The 17,546-nt window shown below is 47.5% G+C and overlaps 1 protein-coding gene across 3 annotated transcripts in view; it reads left to right on the forward strand.

Annotated features, from left to right (window-relative positions):
- Positions 1-1,008: 1,008 nt before the first annotated feature.
- The window catches only part of OCRL (OCRL inositol polyphosphate-5-phosphatase), a 51,235-nt gene continuing 34,697 nt past the window's right edge, over positions 1,009-17,546 (forward strand). For 2 of the 3 annotated variants that reach the window (XM_029067261.2, XM_029067262.2), the window contains exons 1-9: positions 3,979-4,083; positions 4,565-4,644; positions 8,593-8,672; positions 11,523-11,561; positions 12,529-12,639; positions 14,117-14,215; positions 14,728-14,845; positions 14,933-15,094; positions 17,346-17,447. In XM_029067261.2, coding sequence (XP_028923094.1) covers positions 4,051-4,083; positions 4,565-4,644; positions 8,593-8,672; positions 11,523-11,561; positions 12,529-12,639; positions 14,117-14,215; positions 14,728-14,845; positions 14,933-15,094; positions 17,346-17,447 — 824 coding nt within the window. In that variant the 5' untranslated portion in view covers positions 3,979-4,050. Of the gene's footprint in view, positions 1,073-3,978; positions 4,084-4,564; positions 4,645-8,592; positions 8,673-11,522; positions 11,562-12,528; positions 12,640-14,116; positions 14,216-14,727; positions 14,846-14,932; positions 15,095-17,345; positions 17,448-17,546 lie in introns of those variants that run through there. The other variant, XM_029067264.2, reaches the window with a different exon arrangement.

Genomic DNA, 17,546 nt, shown 5'->3' on the forward strand with positions numbered 1-17,546 from the left:
TTAAAGGGACCCAAGTAGATAGGCAATGCAGAAGAGAGGGTGACTAGAGTGGGGAAATGAGTGGTTAGTCAGGGAAGGCTTCCTGAAGGAGGTGTGATTTTTTTTTTAGCAGTGCTTTATAGATGGGGAAAGTGGTCAGTGCACTAGAAAGGGGGAGGGAGTTCTAGGCAAGAGGGAAGATGTGAACGAGGTATCTGCAGCGAGAGAGAATGAGGCCCTCACACTCAGAGAGCTCCGTGGTAGCACAACAGAGAAGCAGCGTAGACTAATGGATAGAATACAGGGCTGGAAGTCAGAAGGACCTGGGTTCTAATCCCACCTCTGCCACTTGTCGACTGTGTGATCAGGGAAGCAGCGTGGCTCGATGGAAAGAGCCCGGGCTTGGGAATCAGCAGTCATGGGTTCGAATTCTGGCTCTGCCACTTGTCAGCTGTGTGACTGTGGGCAAACACTTAACTTCTCTATGCCTCAATTACCTCATCTGTAAAATGGGGATTAAGACTGTGAGCCTCACGTGGGACAACCTGATTACCCTGTAACTAACCCAGCACTTAAGTGCTTAACAAAACCAACATTATTATTATTTTGGGCAAGTCACTTCACTTCTCTGGGCCTCAGTTACCTCATCTGTAAAATGGAGATGGAGACTGTGAGTCCCACATGGGACAGGGACTGTGTCCAACCCCACTTGCTTGTACCCACCCCAGTGCTTAGAACAATGCCTGACACGTAGTAAGCACTTAATAAAAACCATAATTATCATTATTATTTCTCTAGCACCCTGTGTTTGATTTGCTGAGCGCTCACCTGTTCTCTCAAACCCATCTACTCTTTGCTCACCCACCTGCTACCATCACCTTTCCCAGCTTCTCCTAAATGCCTGTCCACCCACTCAATCTCTCTCCTCCTCAACAAGCCACACCCCCTCCTTATTTTTTCTCTGTATCTCCCTTCCTTCTGACTCTGAGGAGAGGGTGAAAAGGTGAGTAGCAGGGATTGGGTGGGTGTCTTCCTATGTGTTCAGGGAAGGTCAGAGAGATGGAAATTGAAGGGACTGGATGGACAGACAGAGGTAAGCCTTACTGGATATTTCATCTTTTCTCCCTACTTCCCTTTATGGTGCTTTTGGTTTTGAGCCAGTCCATACACTTTGCTCCTCTAATGCTTGTTGTGCCTTGCTCTCCTTTCTCTTGCCTCTGTCCTTCCTTCTTCTTCACATCCAGCAGATTACTCTTCTCCCCTTCAAAACTCTACTAAATTTTCACTTCCTCCAGGAAGCCTTGCCCTGAATAATCTCTCATCTCATGTTATTTTCCTCCAACTGGGTCACCCTGCATTGAATCTGCTGCCTAAATCCTTAAATATTTCCCTGCCTGCCCTGACACTTAGGTACAGTTCTTCATGCTTGGTTGTATTTCCTTTTTAAAGTTTGTTTTATGTCTGTCTCTCCTGCTACATTGTAAACTCCTGGAGGGCAGGGATCATCTACTTAAGCGGTGTGATCTAATGGTAAGAACACAGAGTTGGGAGTCCGAAAACATGGGTTCTAAGACCAGCTCTGCCACTTGTCTGCTGTGTGACCTTAGGCAAGTCCATTCTCTGGACTTTGGTTACCTCATCAGTAAAATGGGGATTAAGACTGTGAGTCCCATGTGGGTCAACCTGTTTACTTTCTCTCTACCCCAGTGCTCAGAATAGTGCTTAGCCCATGGTAAGTGCTTAACAAATACCATAATTATTACTCACTATTTTATATCAATCAATTGTATTTGAGTGCTTACTATTGGGCAGAGCGCTGTACTAGGTGCTTGGGGGAAGATGGAATTAGCAGATGCTTTCTCTGTCCAGAAACGCTTTGTTAATGCTTCCTGTGTGACATGCATTGGTATCGAGTATCAGGGTAGGTACCAGAGAAGCAGCGTGGCTTAGTGGAAAAAGCCCGGGCTTGGGAGTCTAATCCAAGATCTCCACTTGTCTGCTCTGTGACCTTGGGCAAATCACTTCACTTCTCTGGGCCTCAGTTCCCTCATCTGTAAAATGGGGATTAAAACTGTGAGTCCCACATGGGACAACCTGATGACCTTGTATTTCCACCAGCGCTTAGAACAGTGCTGGGCACATAGTAAGCACTTAACAAATACCAAAATGATTATTCATTCAATCGTATTTGAGTGCTTACTCTGTGCAGAGCACTGCACTAAGCACTTGGAATTTGACCATAGAGACAATCCCTGACCAACGATGGGCTCACAGTCTAGAAGGAGACAGACAACAAAAAACAAGTAGTCTGGTGTCAATGTCATCAAGATGAATAGAATCATAGCTATCTACATATCATTGACAAAATAGAGAAATATATACAAATATGTGCAAGTCCTGTGGGAAAGGGGAAGAGAGAAGAAGGCAGAAGTACGGGGGAAGGGAGGAGGAGCAGAGGGAAAGGGAGGACTCAGTCTGGGAAGGCCTCCTGGAGGAAGTGAGCTCTCAATAGGGCTTTGAAGAGGGGAAGAGAGTTAATAAAGGAGGTTGGACCCAGTCCAAGTCCCACATGGCTCACAGTCTTACTCCCCATTTTCCAGATGAGGTAACTGAAGCTCAAAGAAGTTGTGACTTTCCCAAAGTCACACAACAGACAAGTGGTGGAGTGGGGATGACAACTCAGTTCCTGCTGGGCTCTATATCCAGTAAGAACTCAATTCCTTTTGGTTGATTATGGCCATGAGTAGGACCAACAGGTGCTGTAATCCTAGATGACGAAAGTATTGGTCCAGGGAATCCTCTCTGAGCCGAACAGTCGCCCTGCAGCCTTCTCAGATTGTTTCCCCTTTTCCCTTGCTCCCTCTGCTCTCTCTCTCTGCTCCCCCTTAACCTCCCCTCAGCTAAGCCCCCTTTCCCCCCTTTCCCTCTACTCCTCCCCTCTCCCATCCCCTCAGCACTGTGCTTATTTGTATATATTTTTATTACCCTATTTATTTTGCTAATGAGGTGTACATCCCCTTGATTCTATTTCTCATGATAAAGTTGTCTTGTTTCTGTCCGTCTCCCCCAATTAGACTGTAAGCCCGTCAATGGGCAGGGGTTGTCTATCTCTTGCCGAATTGTACCTTCCAAGCGCTTAGTACAGTGCTCTGCACACAGTAAGCTCTCAATAAATCACTTAACTTCTGTCCTTCAGTTGCCTCATCTGTAAAATGGGGATTAAGACTGTGAGCCTCATGTGGGACAACCTGATTACCCTCTATACCCCAGCGCTTAGAACAGTGCTCTGCACATAGTAAGCGCTCAATAAATCACTTAACTTCTCTGCGCCTTAGTTGCCTCATCTGTAAAATGGGGATTAAGACTGTGAGCCCCACGTGGGACAACCTGATCCCCTTGTGTCTACCCCCAGCGCTTAGAATGGTGCTCTGCACATAGTAAGTGCTTAACAAATACCAACATTATTATTATTATTATTTTATTATTATTAATAAATACTATTGAATGAATGAATGGCCTTCTGCCCGGTTTCCCGGGTCGACGGAGGGAGAAAGGCAGGGCGAGCATGTAGTTGCGGGTATCGACCGCGAGGGGGCGGGGCCCGCTGGAGGCGCCGCCCGCGTCCCCCCGAGCCGCGGCGGGTCTCCCCTCCCCTTGTAGTTCTTGGCGTCGGCCGCAAGGGGGCGTAGCCGGGTCTCCCCTCCCCTTGTAGTTCTGGGCGTCGGCCGCGAGGGGGCGGGCTGGCGGGCGGCCGGGTGCGGGGGCCCAGCCGCGTCTCCCCTCCCCTCCCCTTGTAGTTCCGGGCTTCGGCCGCGAGGGGGCCCGGCCGGAGGCGCCGCGTCTCCCCTCCCCACCCCTTGTAGTTCTGGACGTCGGCCGCGAGGGGGCGAGAGCGCGGGCGGGCGTGCGCGGGGGGCGTCCGGAGGCGCCGCTCTCTCCGGGCGGCGCCGGGTCTCGGTTTCCCGGGGGGTGGGGGGGAGGGGTTGGAGATCGGCTGCTCGGCCGCGGCCTGGGCCCGCTGCCGTCGGGCTCGGTTCGGTTCGGCTCGGCTCGGCGGTTGGTCCCGTCGCCATGGAGACGCCGCCCGGAGCTCAGCGCCTTGCCGTATCCGCCCGTCGAGCTCCGCCGGCCCGGAGGGAGGGAGGGAGGGAGCACGGGGGGGGAGGGAAGGGGAGCAGGGAGGGAGCACGAGAGCGGGGGGGGGAGCACCGGGAGCAAATGGGGACAGGGAGGAAGCACTGGGGGGGAGCACCAGGAGGGAGCACGGGAGCGGGGGGGAGGGGAGCACCAAGGGGGAGCACCGGGAGCAAGTGGGGGCAGGGAGGGAAGCACTGGGAGGGAGCACCGGGAACAAGTGGGGGCAGGGAAGGGAGCACCAGGAAAGGGCGGGGGAAAGCACCGGGAGCAAGTGGGGGCGGGGAGGGAGTACGGCAGCAGGAGAGCATTTGCGGGGGGGGGGGGAGGATCACCGGGAGCAAGTGGGGGCTGGGGGGAGCATTGTGTGGGGAGGAGGGGAGGGAGCACTGAGGGAGAAGAGGGGGTTCCCTTGGGAGGGTCCCGGTTGTGTCCTTGACGTTGTGGGCAGTCGGTGGAGGGGCTGGAGGTGAAGGGGCCCGCCCGGGAGCCCCGCGTCCTCGTCCTCGCCCGCAGGACCGGACAGTACCAGTGAGTAACGCCAACCCTCGCCCCCCTCGCCCTCCAGCCCCATTGCCCCCTGCCCCATTCACTCAATCGAATTTATTGAGTGCTTACTGTGTGCAGAGCACTGTACTAAGCACTGGAATGTACTATTCGGCAACAGTTAGAGACAATTCCTGTCCACAGCGGGCTCACAGGGGGGAGACTGACAACAAAATGAACTAGGCCCAAAGCCCCGCCCCTGCTCTAGTCTCTCCGCCCCTTTCCCCGCCCCCTGCCCCCTGTCCCTTTCCCCGCCCTTGCCCCCTGTCCCTTTCCCCGCCCCTGCCCCCTGTCCCTTTCCCGCCCCCTGCCCCCTGTCCCTTTCCCGCCCCCTGCCCCCTGTCCCTTTCCCGCCCCCTGCCCCCTGTCCCTTTCCCGCCCCCTGTCCCTTTCCCGCCCCCTGTCCCTTTCCCGCCCCCTGTCCCTTTCCCGCCCCCTGTCCCTTTCCCGCCCCCTTTCCATTTCCCAGCCCCAGGCCTGTCCCTGCCCTAGTCCCTCACCTCTGCCCCCTGCCCCAGCCCCTCCTCTCTAGCCACCTAGCCCCAGTCCCTGCCCCCGGTCCCAGCCTCTCCACCCTTGCCCCCTGCCCCCAGCTCCCTGTCTGCCCGGTGGAGAGAGCAACTCTGATCCCCCAGGTGGGCGCCCCTTCCCCCTCCCAGGGCCATCGCCCCGTGCCAGGATCCATCCCACCAGCGTTGGACTCCAAGGATTCCCCCAGCTCCCCGTGGCAGGGAAACTCTGACAGGGGGCAGGGGGCGGCTGCCATGTGACTCTGGCTTCTCCCCCCACCCTCCGCAGCCCCCAGCTCCCCTCAGCAGGATGGAGACACCCGGTTGCCTCCGGGCCTCAACCATCCCAAATCCCCGATTCTAAGAACGCTCAAAACTAATCTTCTAGGTCCTTGCCCACAATTTGGCAACAGAATTACTTTGCGTCACTAATTCAGTCAAAAGTGTGGATCTCCTAGTTTACTAAATGATTGGGAGACTACAGTGTAATAAGTAGACATCATTTATTTTTTCTTTGTGTTTTTTAAGCACTTACTGTGTGCCAGGCACTCTTCTAAATGCTGAGATAGACATAAGATAGTCGGATTGGACACAGTCTGTCCCACATGTTCTCTAGACTGTCATGTCCTGTCTTCTTGACTGTAAGCTCATTGTGGGTAGGGACAGTCTGTTTATTGTGGTATTGTACTCGCCTAAAGGCTTAGTAGAGTGCTCTGCACACAGTAAACGCTCCATAAATACAATCGACTGACATGGGGCTCACAGTCTTAATCCCCATTTTACAGATGAGGTAACTGAGGCACAGAGAAGTGAAGTGACTTGCTCAAGGCCACATAGCAGACAGGTGGCAGAGTCGGAATTAGAACCCAGATCCTCCAACTCCCAGGCCTGTGCTCTTTACAGTAGGCCACACTGTTCGTCATGATGCTAATAGCGGCATTTGAGTGACTGTAAGCTCGTTGTGGACAGGGAATGAATGTTGATCATCTTGTTGTACTTTCCCAAGCACTTAGTACAGTGCTCTGCACACGGCTCTCAGTGCATATGATTGAATGAATGAAGTGCTAATCACTGGGGAAGAATCATCATTATTAACAAATCAGTCACAGTTCACGTCCCATATGAGGTGCACGGTCTCAGAGAGAATGGAAAGAAGTATCTATCTCCCTGTCCTCAAGAACTTCAGAGTCTAGAGGGAGAAAAGACACTAAAGTTAATTTGGGGGAAATAGACTGTAACGTGTAAAGGAAATAGAATAGACACTGTAGTAATGACATCAGGTGGGGAGATTAAGCAAGGAAGGCCTCCTGGAGGAAGTGTGATTTCAGAGAGGCTTTATAGGGAGATGCATATAAATTCAAGGAGCAGGGGAAAAAAAAGATTGACCAGAAATATTTGCAGGGTCAAAGCAAGTTCTTCAACATTTGAGAGAAATAACCATATGAGTCCGCCAAAGGGTATAAGACTGTAAATTTCTTGAGGGCAGAGATCGTATCTGCTTATCTGTTGTTCTCTTCTAAGTGCTCATTTGGGTGCGCTGCACTCAGTGAGCACCATAGAGTGATTAAAAAGCTGGAATAAGGGAAGATGTTTTCTCTCGGAAGCAGCTTAGACTGTGAGCCCCCAGTGGGATGGAGACTCTGCCTTCCCCAGTGCTTAGTACAGTGCTTGGCACATAACAAATACCATTATTATTAGTATTAGTATTGTTAACTTGCCATAACACTGGCATTGTTTTCCCTAGGATTGCCCCAGTTGTTTTCTCTTTAAGAAACTAGGCTCCTATTCTCTCTCTGTGAGTGAGTGACTATTTCATACCAGGAACCTCTCCCCTCCTCAAAGCTGGGATTTTCCCTTTATCGGAATATAGCAAACTATTAATTTAGAGCCTTCTGATGTGGAATTTGACCCTTTGAAACCTCTCTCCCCTCTACTACTTTTAAAGTCTTTCATCTAAAGAAAAAGTGCTTGATGTACATACTCGGTTAGGAAAAACGTCAAGTTAACCAACGAGATGCATTGCCTATATTTCCAACTTCCTGAACAGAATTAGTATGGACACCAGGAACTTGAAGCCTAAATTTATTCTTCACACCCATGGAGGCGCACAGTACTGGAGTGAAAAAATATCTGAACTGCTGTAATAAACGTGCTCTTATAGTTCAGACTTTTCACTAGTTCAAGTCGGATGCCCCCTCTAAGCCCGTTGGAAGGAAGATAGCAGCAAAGACACCATTTTTAAGTTGACCCTTCCCTTTCCTGTCCAAGTGATAATCTTACTGCAGCTCTCCCTCCTCCCATTCTAGAAGTGTGGCTTAAGCTATCTCCCCTGCCTTCTGCTTCAGTCTCCCACCATCCCTTCAGGCCAAAAGTCACTTCTGGAGCCATCATTACATAGCACAAAGTAAACAATGAATACAGTTGAATGAGTGAATGGAAGTGTAGTCACTTCCTTGGAAGGAGTGCCATGTTTTATGTCCTTGGAAGGAGTGCCATGTTTTATGTAATTGCTGCTTCTAAATAATAAAGGAAATGCAAAACGAGGGTTAGGGCCTCAAAGACTAAATTGGGAGCAATTTACTGTCTTCTCTCCCCAAGTATCTCTTTCCTTCTCCCGTTTCCTGTACCTTCCACTCTCCACTCGTTCTTCTTGCCCTCCTCTCTTACTTTTGCATTCACTTGTAATTTGAGACGTGTATAGGCTGTTGCCCCAACACTCTAGTTAGTTGAGAAGGTTTCTAGCTCTGAAGAGCTGAGGGGTTGGGATCAAGAGGAAGTAATTCAAGGGCAGGGATTGAGCTCCCTTTAATACTTAAGGAATTTAAGGAAGCAGCATGGCATAGTGGATAGAGCACGGGCCTGGGAGTCAGAAGGTCATGGGTTCTAATTCCGGCTCTGCCACTTGTCTATTCTGTGACCTTAGGCAAGTAACTTCACTTCTCTGGGCCTCAGTTCCCTCATCTGTAAAATGGGGATTGAGACTGTGAGCCCATGGGGGACAGGGACTATGTCCAACCCAATTAACTTATGTTAACCCCAGCACTTAGTACAGTGTCTGGCAAATAGTAAGCACTTAACAAATACTTTAAAAAAAAAAAAGGTCCCCATTTTATAGATGAGGGAAGTGAGGCCGAGAAGTGAAGTGACTTGTCCTCAGTCACAGCAGACAAATGGTGGAGCTGAGATTTAAAACCAGGTTCTCTGACTCCCAGGATCATGCTCTTTTCACTATTCCACACTGCTTAATAGCCTGTCTCGTAGCTCTTTGTAGTACAAGCTCCATATTTGGTCAATATTCTATGTTCTGAAAAAGTATTACTTAAGGTTTTGTTGTACTTGTAAATAATAAGGGATATACGATTAGCAAGGGCTTTTTTGTTTTTTTCTATTCAGTTACCGCTTTGACCTTGCTTCTCTTTCCCAGGTTGATTATCCAGTCACGTGAGAAGGAAATGCCTGCTCAAGATATCATTCCTATCAACAGCCGTTTCAGATGTGTGCAAGGTATTAAATTTGATTACGCAGCTTGTTTCTGCCATTATCTTAAACCTCATTATCAGTAACATTTGGGGATAACTGGTTTCATACATCTCTTAACATTCCAACCCAGGTCACCATAAAACTGAATAATTTTAACTTAGTGCCTAACCAAACAGTCACTTGTTAGTCTTAAGGAAGTAACTCTCGGGGCAAGGGCTCGGTTACCTGCTCGTTGAATTTCTAGAAATAGAAAACCTAGATGTTACGTTGTTTTTCTAGAATCTAGGACCGCGAATGGCTCCGAAGAATTTGAAGTAAATTGTCCAGAATGCCCAGTAATTTGATGATCCATGAGGGTCAGTTGGCTAATTATCAGAATGATTCAACTAGTTCAAAAGGGTCCCCTAGAACTTTCAGCTGGGATAGGACGCTTCTGAAAAGATTCCCTGGATGTTTACGGAATTCTCTCCGGATGTGCCTCTCGGGTCTCCACTGAAGAGAAAAGATCTCTGTGCCCTGTGGAGCAGCCCTGTAGAAAGCAGGCATTCGGGAGCCCTAAAGGAAAGTCTGCTGAGGTTACCTGCCACTCAAGTTTTAGCGTGCCCTAATGTTCTGCCATTGTAGCTGCTCCTTCCCGGCTCCTCGGGTCAATCAATCAGGTATTTACTGAGTGCTTATTATGTGCAGAGCACCGTACTAAGCACTTGGGAGAGTACAGTATGACAGAATTAGGAGCACATTCCCTGCCCATAACAAGAATCAGGACACTACTCTAACTTGGCTTGCTACCAACTCTTAGGCTCCCTCCAGCACCATTTCTCATCTTCCCAGTGGCAGAAGTGATGAGTTCAAATTGGCTGTCTTTCTCCCCATCCCTCTTTTCCCTCCTCCCTGTCTCCTCATCTCTTTGTGCAAGGCCCTTTTTAAGTACAGGGCTATTTGGGGGATTTGGGAGTAGGATTGATTGTAAAAGCTGCTGTAATGCTTTTGAAAAAGAATAGCCTGTCTAGATAGCAAGAGAGACTTTTCTTTTCCCCCACCATACGTCTCTGAGGCTGTTTGTTGAGTTTTGTTCTCACTACTAGATGAGTAGGTATTGAAGCAGTTTGCGTGAACACCTTGGGCTCTTACAGACCTGTGTGAGATTAGTTGCTGTGAAAATATTCCTAAACTGCATTAATTCCCTGTTTTGGGAGATGCTTTAGCTGAAGCTATTAGCTCAATTCCCACCTTTTTATCCTGCAATCTAATCAGCATATTTATGCTGGAAAAATACATGCCTCCTTTTCCTCTGTCAGTAGTATTTATTGAGCCCTTACTGTGTGCAGAGCATTGGACTAAGTGCTTGGGAAAGTATAATACAAGAATTGGGAGACATGACAGAGTTTGAGAGAGAGAGAGAGAGAGAGAGAGCCCGAGCCCTGTTATATATACTTTAATGGTATTTGTTAAGCACTTATTCTATGCCAAGCACCGTACTATGCACTGGAAGAGATACAAGCTAATCAGGCTGAACACAGTCCATGACCCATGTGGGGCTCACAGTCTTCATCCCCATTTTGCAGATGAAGCAACTGAGGCACAGAGGAGCCGGTGGAGAGTGACCTCACTAACACTGTCCCACGTACAAGGGGAATGCGAGAGAGGAATGGTTATTTAGTGGTACCATGGGTTAGAAAGAGGGCCGGGAAAACAAGGCACTTAGTGGCCAGTTGCTTTGCCGGGCGTGGTGCGTGGGCAAGGAGACTCTTCGTTGGTGTACTGGTATTCATCCAAGTAATTTCTGGGCCTTTTAAACTGCTTGGTGATTGGTCTGCCTCCCCCAGTCAACAAATGGAAAACGCTTAGTAGAGTCCACTCTCTGTTATGTGCAAGTCGATCACTCAGTAGATGGATTATGCTCGGCACAGTTAAAGTTCTCCCTAACTGCCGTCTCTTACCCTTCAGTCCCTGCAGTAATAATAATCGTAATGATAGTGGTATTAGTTAAGCACTTACTATGAGCCAGGCACTGTACTAAGTGCCGGGGTAGATAAAAGGTAATTGGGTTGAACAAAATCCCTGTCCCACATAGCGCTCACTGTCTAAATCCCCATTTTTCCGATGAGGTAACTGGAGGCCCAGACAAGTGAAGCCATTTGCCGAAGGTCACACAGCAGACACGGGATGGAGCCAGGATTAGAACCCAGGTCCTGACTCCCAGGCCTCTGTTCTAAGTATTACACCACACTGCTTCTAGGCTGTAGAGGCTGTAGAAATATCCCACAGCTGCCTGCTCCATGGGGCTTTGGATGGGGCTTAAAGCCTTTCCTTCCTCTCCCGCCCCTCTCTATTGTCTTGGCCAACTGTGCCACTGTTCATCCACTTGTACCATAATAATAATGGTGGTATTTGTTAAGTGCCTACCATGCACCGAACACTATACTAAGCACTGGGGAAGGTACAAGATAATCAGATCCGAGGCAGCCCCCATCCCACATGGAAACTTCCAACCCAAGTATGGAGAGCTGAGAGTTCACTGCCAATCCATTTGGATTCTTGAAAGAGGAACTTGTGGTGTTTCTTCTCCTAAAGACTTATTCTTCAGGAATTTAATGAATTGGCATGCTTGGTGCACTACACTTTTGATTCTTCAATCAATTAGTATTTCTCTTAGTTTCATATATAAGCAATTGCATTCTGTGGTATCAGGTACAGCAAAAATCAATTGAGTGATTTTTTTTTTTTTTAACAGCAAAGAAAGGAAAATGATTTCAATGCTTAGGATTGGCGAGCGAGGTCGGAAGCTGTTTTTCGTTTTTATGTGTTTAATCCTGGCAATTTTGAAGAGTGATTTACCCTTGTCTGATCCTGCTCCATTTTTTTTCTCCTTAGAAGCTGAAGAAACTCTGCTGATTGACATAGCCTCAAACAGTGAGTGTTTTTGAATGGAATGCTGTGGGGGAAATATTTCATCCCTTTGGCTCTCTTTATTCTGCCCTCTCTGCTCTGTTCCCTGTCTCTTTGTTCCTTTTTTAAACCTTAGATTGTATGTTCTCAAGCCAATCATGCAAATGAGCCCAGAAATTAGGTCAAACCTAGGAAAAAGCAGGTGGCCGGCAAATCTGAATTTCAATAAAAATATAAAATAGAACCCATCACACTAATACTGTATGAATGTATTTCAGGTAATCTGATAAACCCTAGCTTTTTATCACCACAATTAGGGCCTTTTTTCTTTTCTCTACTTCATTTTCCTACTCACCCCGTCACACACTCCCCTCCTCCCGTCATTTTTCCCAATCCTCTTCATTTTTTTCTTGTTTTCACCCTTTTGTTCCGTTCCACATCTAATAAGAGTAATAGTAATAATTGTGGTATTTAAGCACTTATTTCCAGACACTGTACTAAGTGTCCCACATGGGACTCACAGTCCCAATCCCTATTTTACAGATGAAGTAACTGAGGCCCAGAGAAGTGACTTGCCTAAGGACCCACAACAGACATCTGATGGAATTGGGATTAGAACCCATGACCTTCTGACTCCCAGCCCCGTGCTCTATCCATGATGCCGTGTTGCTTCTCTCCCATAGGGCTCTTTGCCACATGTTCTCTTTTCCTTCTGGCTGTTCTTCCTCTGCGAGCACACATTCTAACACACAATCCCACTTTCTCCCTCTCCTTCTAGTGTCCTTAAGGCTAGAGCCTCTCCCCACTAGGCTTCACGATGCTAGCATAGCTCAGATTTGACAGAAAAGAGTCCAAGATAGAGAAGATGGGAGCCAAAGTGATGGCTTCTGCCTTGGTGGGGGAAGTGGTGGGTTTTTTAATGAAATGTGGTCTTCAACTTATGCGTGGCTGTGCATCTGTTTTCGTGTCTGTGTGTGAAAATGATTTAAAGCTGGCTGCAAGATCCGGGTTCAAGGTGACTTCACGGGAGAGCGCCTCTTTGAAATCCCTGATGAAGAGCGCTGCTTGCGGTTTCTCGCTGATGTCCTTGCTGCTCAGGAAGGTAACTAGAGCTTGGTGGCCGCCACAGCCCTGATTGGGTGTAAATAGCTGTCGGGCATTCTGTGCATATCCAGTAACATTTAATAATACTAATAATAATAATGATATTTGTTAAACATTTACTATGTACCAAGCACTGTACTAAGTGCTGGGGTGGATAGGAGCAAATTGAGTTGGACACAGTCCCTGTCCCACTTCTCAATCCCCATTTTATAGCTGAGGTCACTGAAACACAGAAAAGTAAAGTGACTTGCTCAAGGCTACACAGCAGACAAATGGTGGTGCTGGGATTAGAACCCATGACCTTCGGACTCCCAGCCCTGTGCCTTATCCAGTACGCTGTGCTTATTGAGGCGACTGGCTTGTGACTCACCTTCCTTGTCCTGCAGGCCAGGCTGCCCCCGCACTGGTCCCCCACGTCTTTCCTGGGGTGACTCGATGTGTCTGGTCAGGGCATTCTCCGGGGAGGTGGGGAGGTATCACCCAGCCGTTGGATGTCAAGCATCTCGGGGCGGTTGTTTCTGGCTTTATGCACTGCAGGCAGCTAAGCAGCTGTGGTCTTGCTGTTTTTCCCTACCCTGCAATTCTGAGGCCAGACGAGTTCCAGCCAAACTTGCAGAGGTTGTTCTGGCCTGGAGCTTTCCCTCAGGTTGGGAACCGGCCCTGACAGGACTCTGGTCGTGGGAGCCGATCAGCAGGCCCCTCTTACCAATGCAAGTTACCGTTCCACAGATCTGTAAGTCATTGATTCATTTAGTCGTAGTTATTGAGCACTGATTGTGTGTAGAGTACAATACAATAAAAAAAAAAAACAGACACATTCCTTGCTCACAACGAGCTGTCTGGAGGAACTTTCTCTGTCAATCTAGGGACTGCAGAATAATTTAAATCCCCAGAGACCACCTGTCACCTGCCCAGATCCCTGAGGTTACTGCCAGGAGACACAGGCCTCTCCTCCCTCCACTGGGAAACTGTGGCTCGGGACAGAATTAGTTTTTCTTTGGCACCCCAGAGAGGAAGATGTCTGCTGAGAGAAGTTTGGATCAAGATTTCCTTGGACTAAGGGAAGCAGCCTAAACTCCAGGATCCTCTAGATAGAGAGTAGCTTAGCTCTGAAGCAGCTTCCAAGGACACAAAGCCATCATCAGTAGTATTTATTGAGTGCTTACCCTGTGCAGAGCACTGTACTGAGCACTTGAGAAAGTCCAGTACAACAGAATTGGCAGATACGTTCTCTGTCCACAGTAAGCATAGATTCTAGAGTAAGACAAACGAGAGGAGACGGTAAACTTGTTGTGGGTAGGGAATGTGTCTGTTAATTATTTTTTCACTCTTCCAACCACATAGTACAGTGCTCTATAAGCAATAAGCGCTCAATAAATATGATTGAGTGAAGAGGAGTTTGCTGGGAAGATGCTTTTCAGTGACTCTTCTGTGCTGTCAGGCTACTGCTTCCTGATAGTAACTTTCTTTCACAGCTCTACTAAAACCTACAATTCCCGATTCCAAAGACTCCTCCAGCTGGTACCAGAAATTACCGCCTGTGGACAAACCTCTGAATGAGTCGACTGCTCCAGGTACCAGAGGGAGGGAGGGATCTCTTTCTGCAATAGTTGAAAGCTGGGCTTTTCAGCCGGGCATCAAGTACAGCAGCAGCCAAGTGTTCAGTTGTCACTGTTAGAGGCAGAATATCGGGCTGAGTGAACCACTCTGACTCAATGGCATTTCATGTCTAGATGGGTGATGGAGATCAGGATCTGGTCTCCCCATCTCTTGCCAAATGGTTACAACTGATCCAGTCACGACATTTGTATGCCGGTTAACATTTTTGTTGCTGTTTTTCCAGCTCCCAGCTGATGGCGTTTATCTCCTCATCACTATGTCATTTTCCCCACCAGGGTAAAAAAAATGTCCTTTCCTGGACCTAGTACTCTCCTCGTATCCACTTTGACAGTCCTAGTTCTCGAGACAGAAGTAATGAACTTCCCAGTCTTGCCCTTTGGTAACTGGAAATGGTGGCCTCCATTGTTGATTTTAGAGGTGAATTGCATTCCAGAAACACGATTAATTTTCAATTGTGTCATTGTAGGGATCCTTGGCTTTGAGGATAATTTTACGTCCCTGAGTTTGGAGAAGAAACGAAACTTACAGAACCAGCAGATGGGGACGCGTCGGGAGCCCCCACCTCCTCCTGCAGGAAACAGAGCGTGAGTCCCTTGTTAGAGGCACTGCTCCGATACGGGCATCTTGGATTTTTAGAGATGTGAGTTCTAAATCCCTAATTTCCTCATTAGGCTTCCACGGGAAAGAGAAGCCACAAGCAAAGAGCAGCCTAAAGTGACCAACACCATGCGGAAGCTCTTTGTTCCAAATACCCAGTCTGGACAGCGAGAGGGCCTCATCAAACACATACTGGCAAAGAGAGAGAAGGAATATGTCAACATTCAGAATTTCAGGTGAGCCTCTCTCCTCTGACAGTCGAATTAATGACTGAATTTGAAAAATGATCTACTAGTGCCCACTCTAAGGAAGAAATCATTTTATTGAATCAATCAATGGTATTTACCGAGCACTTACTATGTACAGATTGCTATACTTAAGCACTTGGGAGAATACAATAACAAAATATTAGCAGACAAGTTCTCTACCTGTAATGAGCTTACACTCCTAATTGAAGAGATTTATGTTGTTTCTCTTTTGCCTTTGCCCATCCTCTGATTCTGCTCCTTACTGCCTCATTAGAATCCCATTTGGGGCTGGGCCTAGTGGCCTCAGCCTGACCAGGAAAGGCGGGCCAGGGGAAGTTGCTTGTGCCGGAGTCCCGCAAGAGGGTGAAAATCTGCCACCGGAACTGAACCAAGGCCCAGGAACGTGCCTTGCTTCTGGAAGGGTCAGGCTGCTGATCGTCTTCCCTATTTCTCTTTCCCCTTGCAACTCTCTCTAAACATTTCAGACCAATCATGGATTTCTCCCTTTTCTCCCCTCTCCCATCTCAGTCCCAAGGAACTGTCCACATGGGGCCTGTGGGAAATATGTTGGTGAATTTGAGTCAAGCTCTAAAAGGGAGCAGTTGTTCATGTGGCCTAGAATGCTTCACCGCAGTCATCCTTTTCCTGGACTCTCAGGGTCCCTAGAGCCCACCAGTAGAAATCTCCCCTCTCTTTAAGAATCTGGGGACTGGATGGAAGGAAATCTTGTGGAGCAATTAATTCCCTTTTTTAAATTTCAAATAGGAATGGTCAGTCTGTTACCTTTCACAGCCTTTACTTGAAAATACAATTTAAATGGCCAGTAGATGTCATTAAATGAGAACGCGAGGGTTTCTCTAGCGTGAAATTAGTCTTTGACTATTTTCTGCCTTGGGTAAATCTCGGTCTGTGACAATCCAGTGCTTGTGGCATAAGGTACATTTGGCAGAGGGAACTTTTCAAAGCTCACATCCATTGAGTATGCCTCAGTGACAAAGACAACAGAACTCCAGCTTGATGGATACATTATACTTACTCTTCTTAATTTCTTTTGGCCAGTAGCCTGCCCCTGTCTTTAGATCTCGCATATTTCTGTCCAGTCTGCTTTTTTTATTGTTTTTTGGTTTTGTTTTTTTCATGAGGAATTTTTTTTGTTTTTGTGTTTGTTTTGGCTGCTGGTGTTATCTAATGGTCCTGGATAGGGGAAAGGGGAACTGGGAAAGAGAAGTTTAAACATGGGAGGAAGTGTTAGCGCAATTGATACATTCCATTTACTGAGCACTGTGTGCTGGGCCACATGAGCAAGGATGTAATACATAAAGACAGGAACAGATGAACACAAAGGTTAAACGCAATAAGGGCACGAGCAATAGAATCAGAAAGGAAGACACTCTGTGGATAACCAGTCTGTAAAATTAACTGGAAATAATCCACACCCTAGGAACTGTCAATCAATCAGTGTCACTTATTGAGCATTAGTACTATATTAAGTGCTTGGGAAACTACAGTCCAACAAAATTGGTAGGCATGTCCCCTGCCCACAAGGGGGGGAATGTCCATAGGTGACGGAGGAGGAAGAGACAATAGAATAACATTATTTATGTGCTTAGTGTGCAGAGCACTGTACTAAGTGGTAGGAAAGAATTTACAGGAGGAAATTAGAATGGGGGAAATAAGGGCTTTGGATTTCTCTGCTAAATCATTTGTCTGTGATCAGGGGAATGGTACTCGCTGGATATAGAATACAAAAGAAATACGTTCAGAAGAATAATAGCATGCTTTAAGTTGTGCTTTGTTTTCTTGGCTAAAGTTAAGAAGTGGGATTAGAAAGACTGACGTGATCAATCACCTGGTCAAAATCCACACAGGCCTGAGGCAAACCCAGAGGTTGCAGCTCATCAATACCTGATTGTGATAGCTTTTGTCATTTCCCAGCCTCCTTTTGCTTCAAGTGAAAATGGAGCAGAGTATATTTGCCCCACCAAGATACAGGTGATCTTTTCTGGAGGTTTATGGAAATCTACCCTTGGTTTTGTTCCATGTGGGCAGGGCTTAAATTGGGTGGGTGAAGTTCAAGGAATTTTTCCTGTTTTGAAATTGAGAATAACCACCTTATTCTCATGGTTAGGCACTTCACACTTGGTCATGGGTGTAATAATGCTTTAACCTGAGAACAAGTAACTTGGTTTTTATTTGGACCAGTTTAACTGATGTTCTGTTTTGACAATTTGTCCAACAGGTTTTTTGTTGGAACATGGAATGTGAATGGACAGTCACCCGACAGTGGACTGGAACCATGGTTAAATTGTGATCCAGACCCTCCTGATATCTACTGCATCGGGTGAGGAAAAATTCCTTGATTTCTTTCATCATAGGCTTGCTGTTAGTTTATTTACCCTACTTCCCACCTCCCTTAGCTCTTCATGCACCACCGTCCTCT

Source organism: Ornithorhynchus anatinus, chromosome 6, assembly GCF_004115215.2.
Source record: "Ornithorhynchus anatinus isolate Pmale09 chromosome 6, mOrnAna1.pri.v4, whole genome shotgun sequence".
NCBI lineage: Eukaryota > Metazoa > Chordata > Mammalia > Monotremata > Ornithorhynchidae > Ornithorhynchus > Ornithorhynchus anatinus.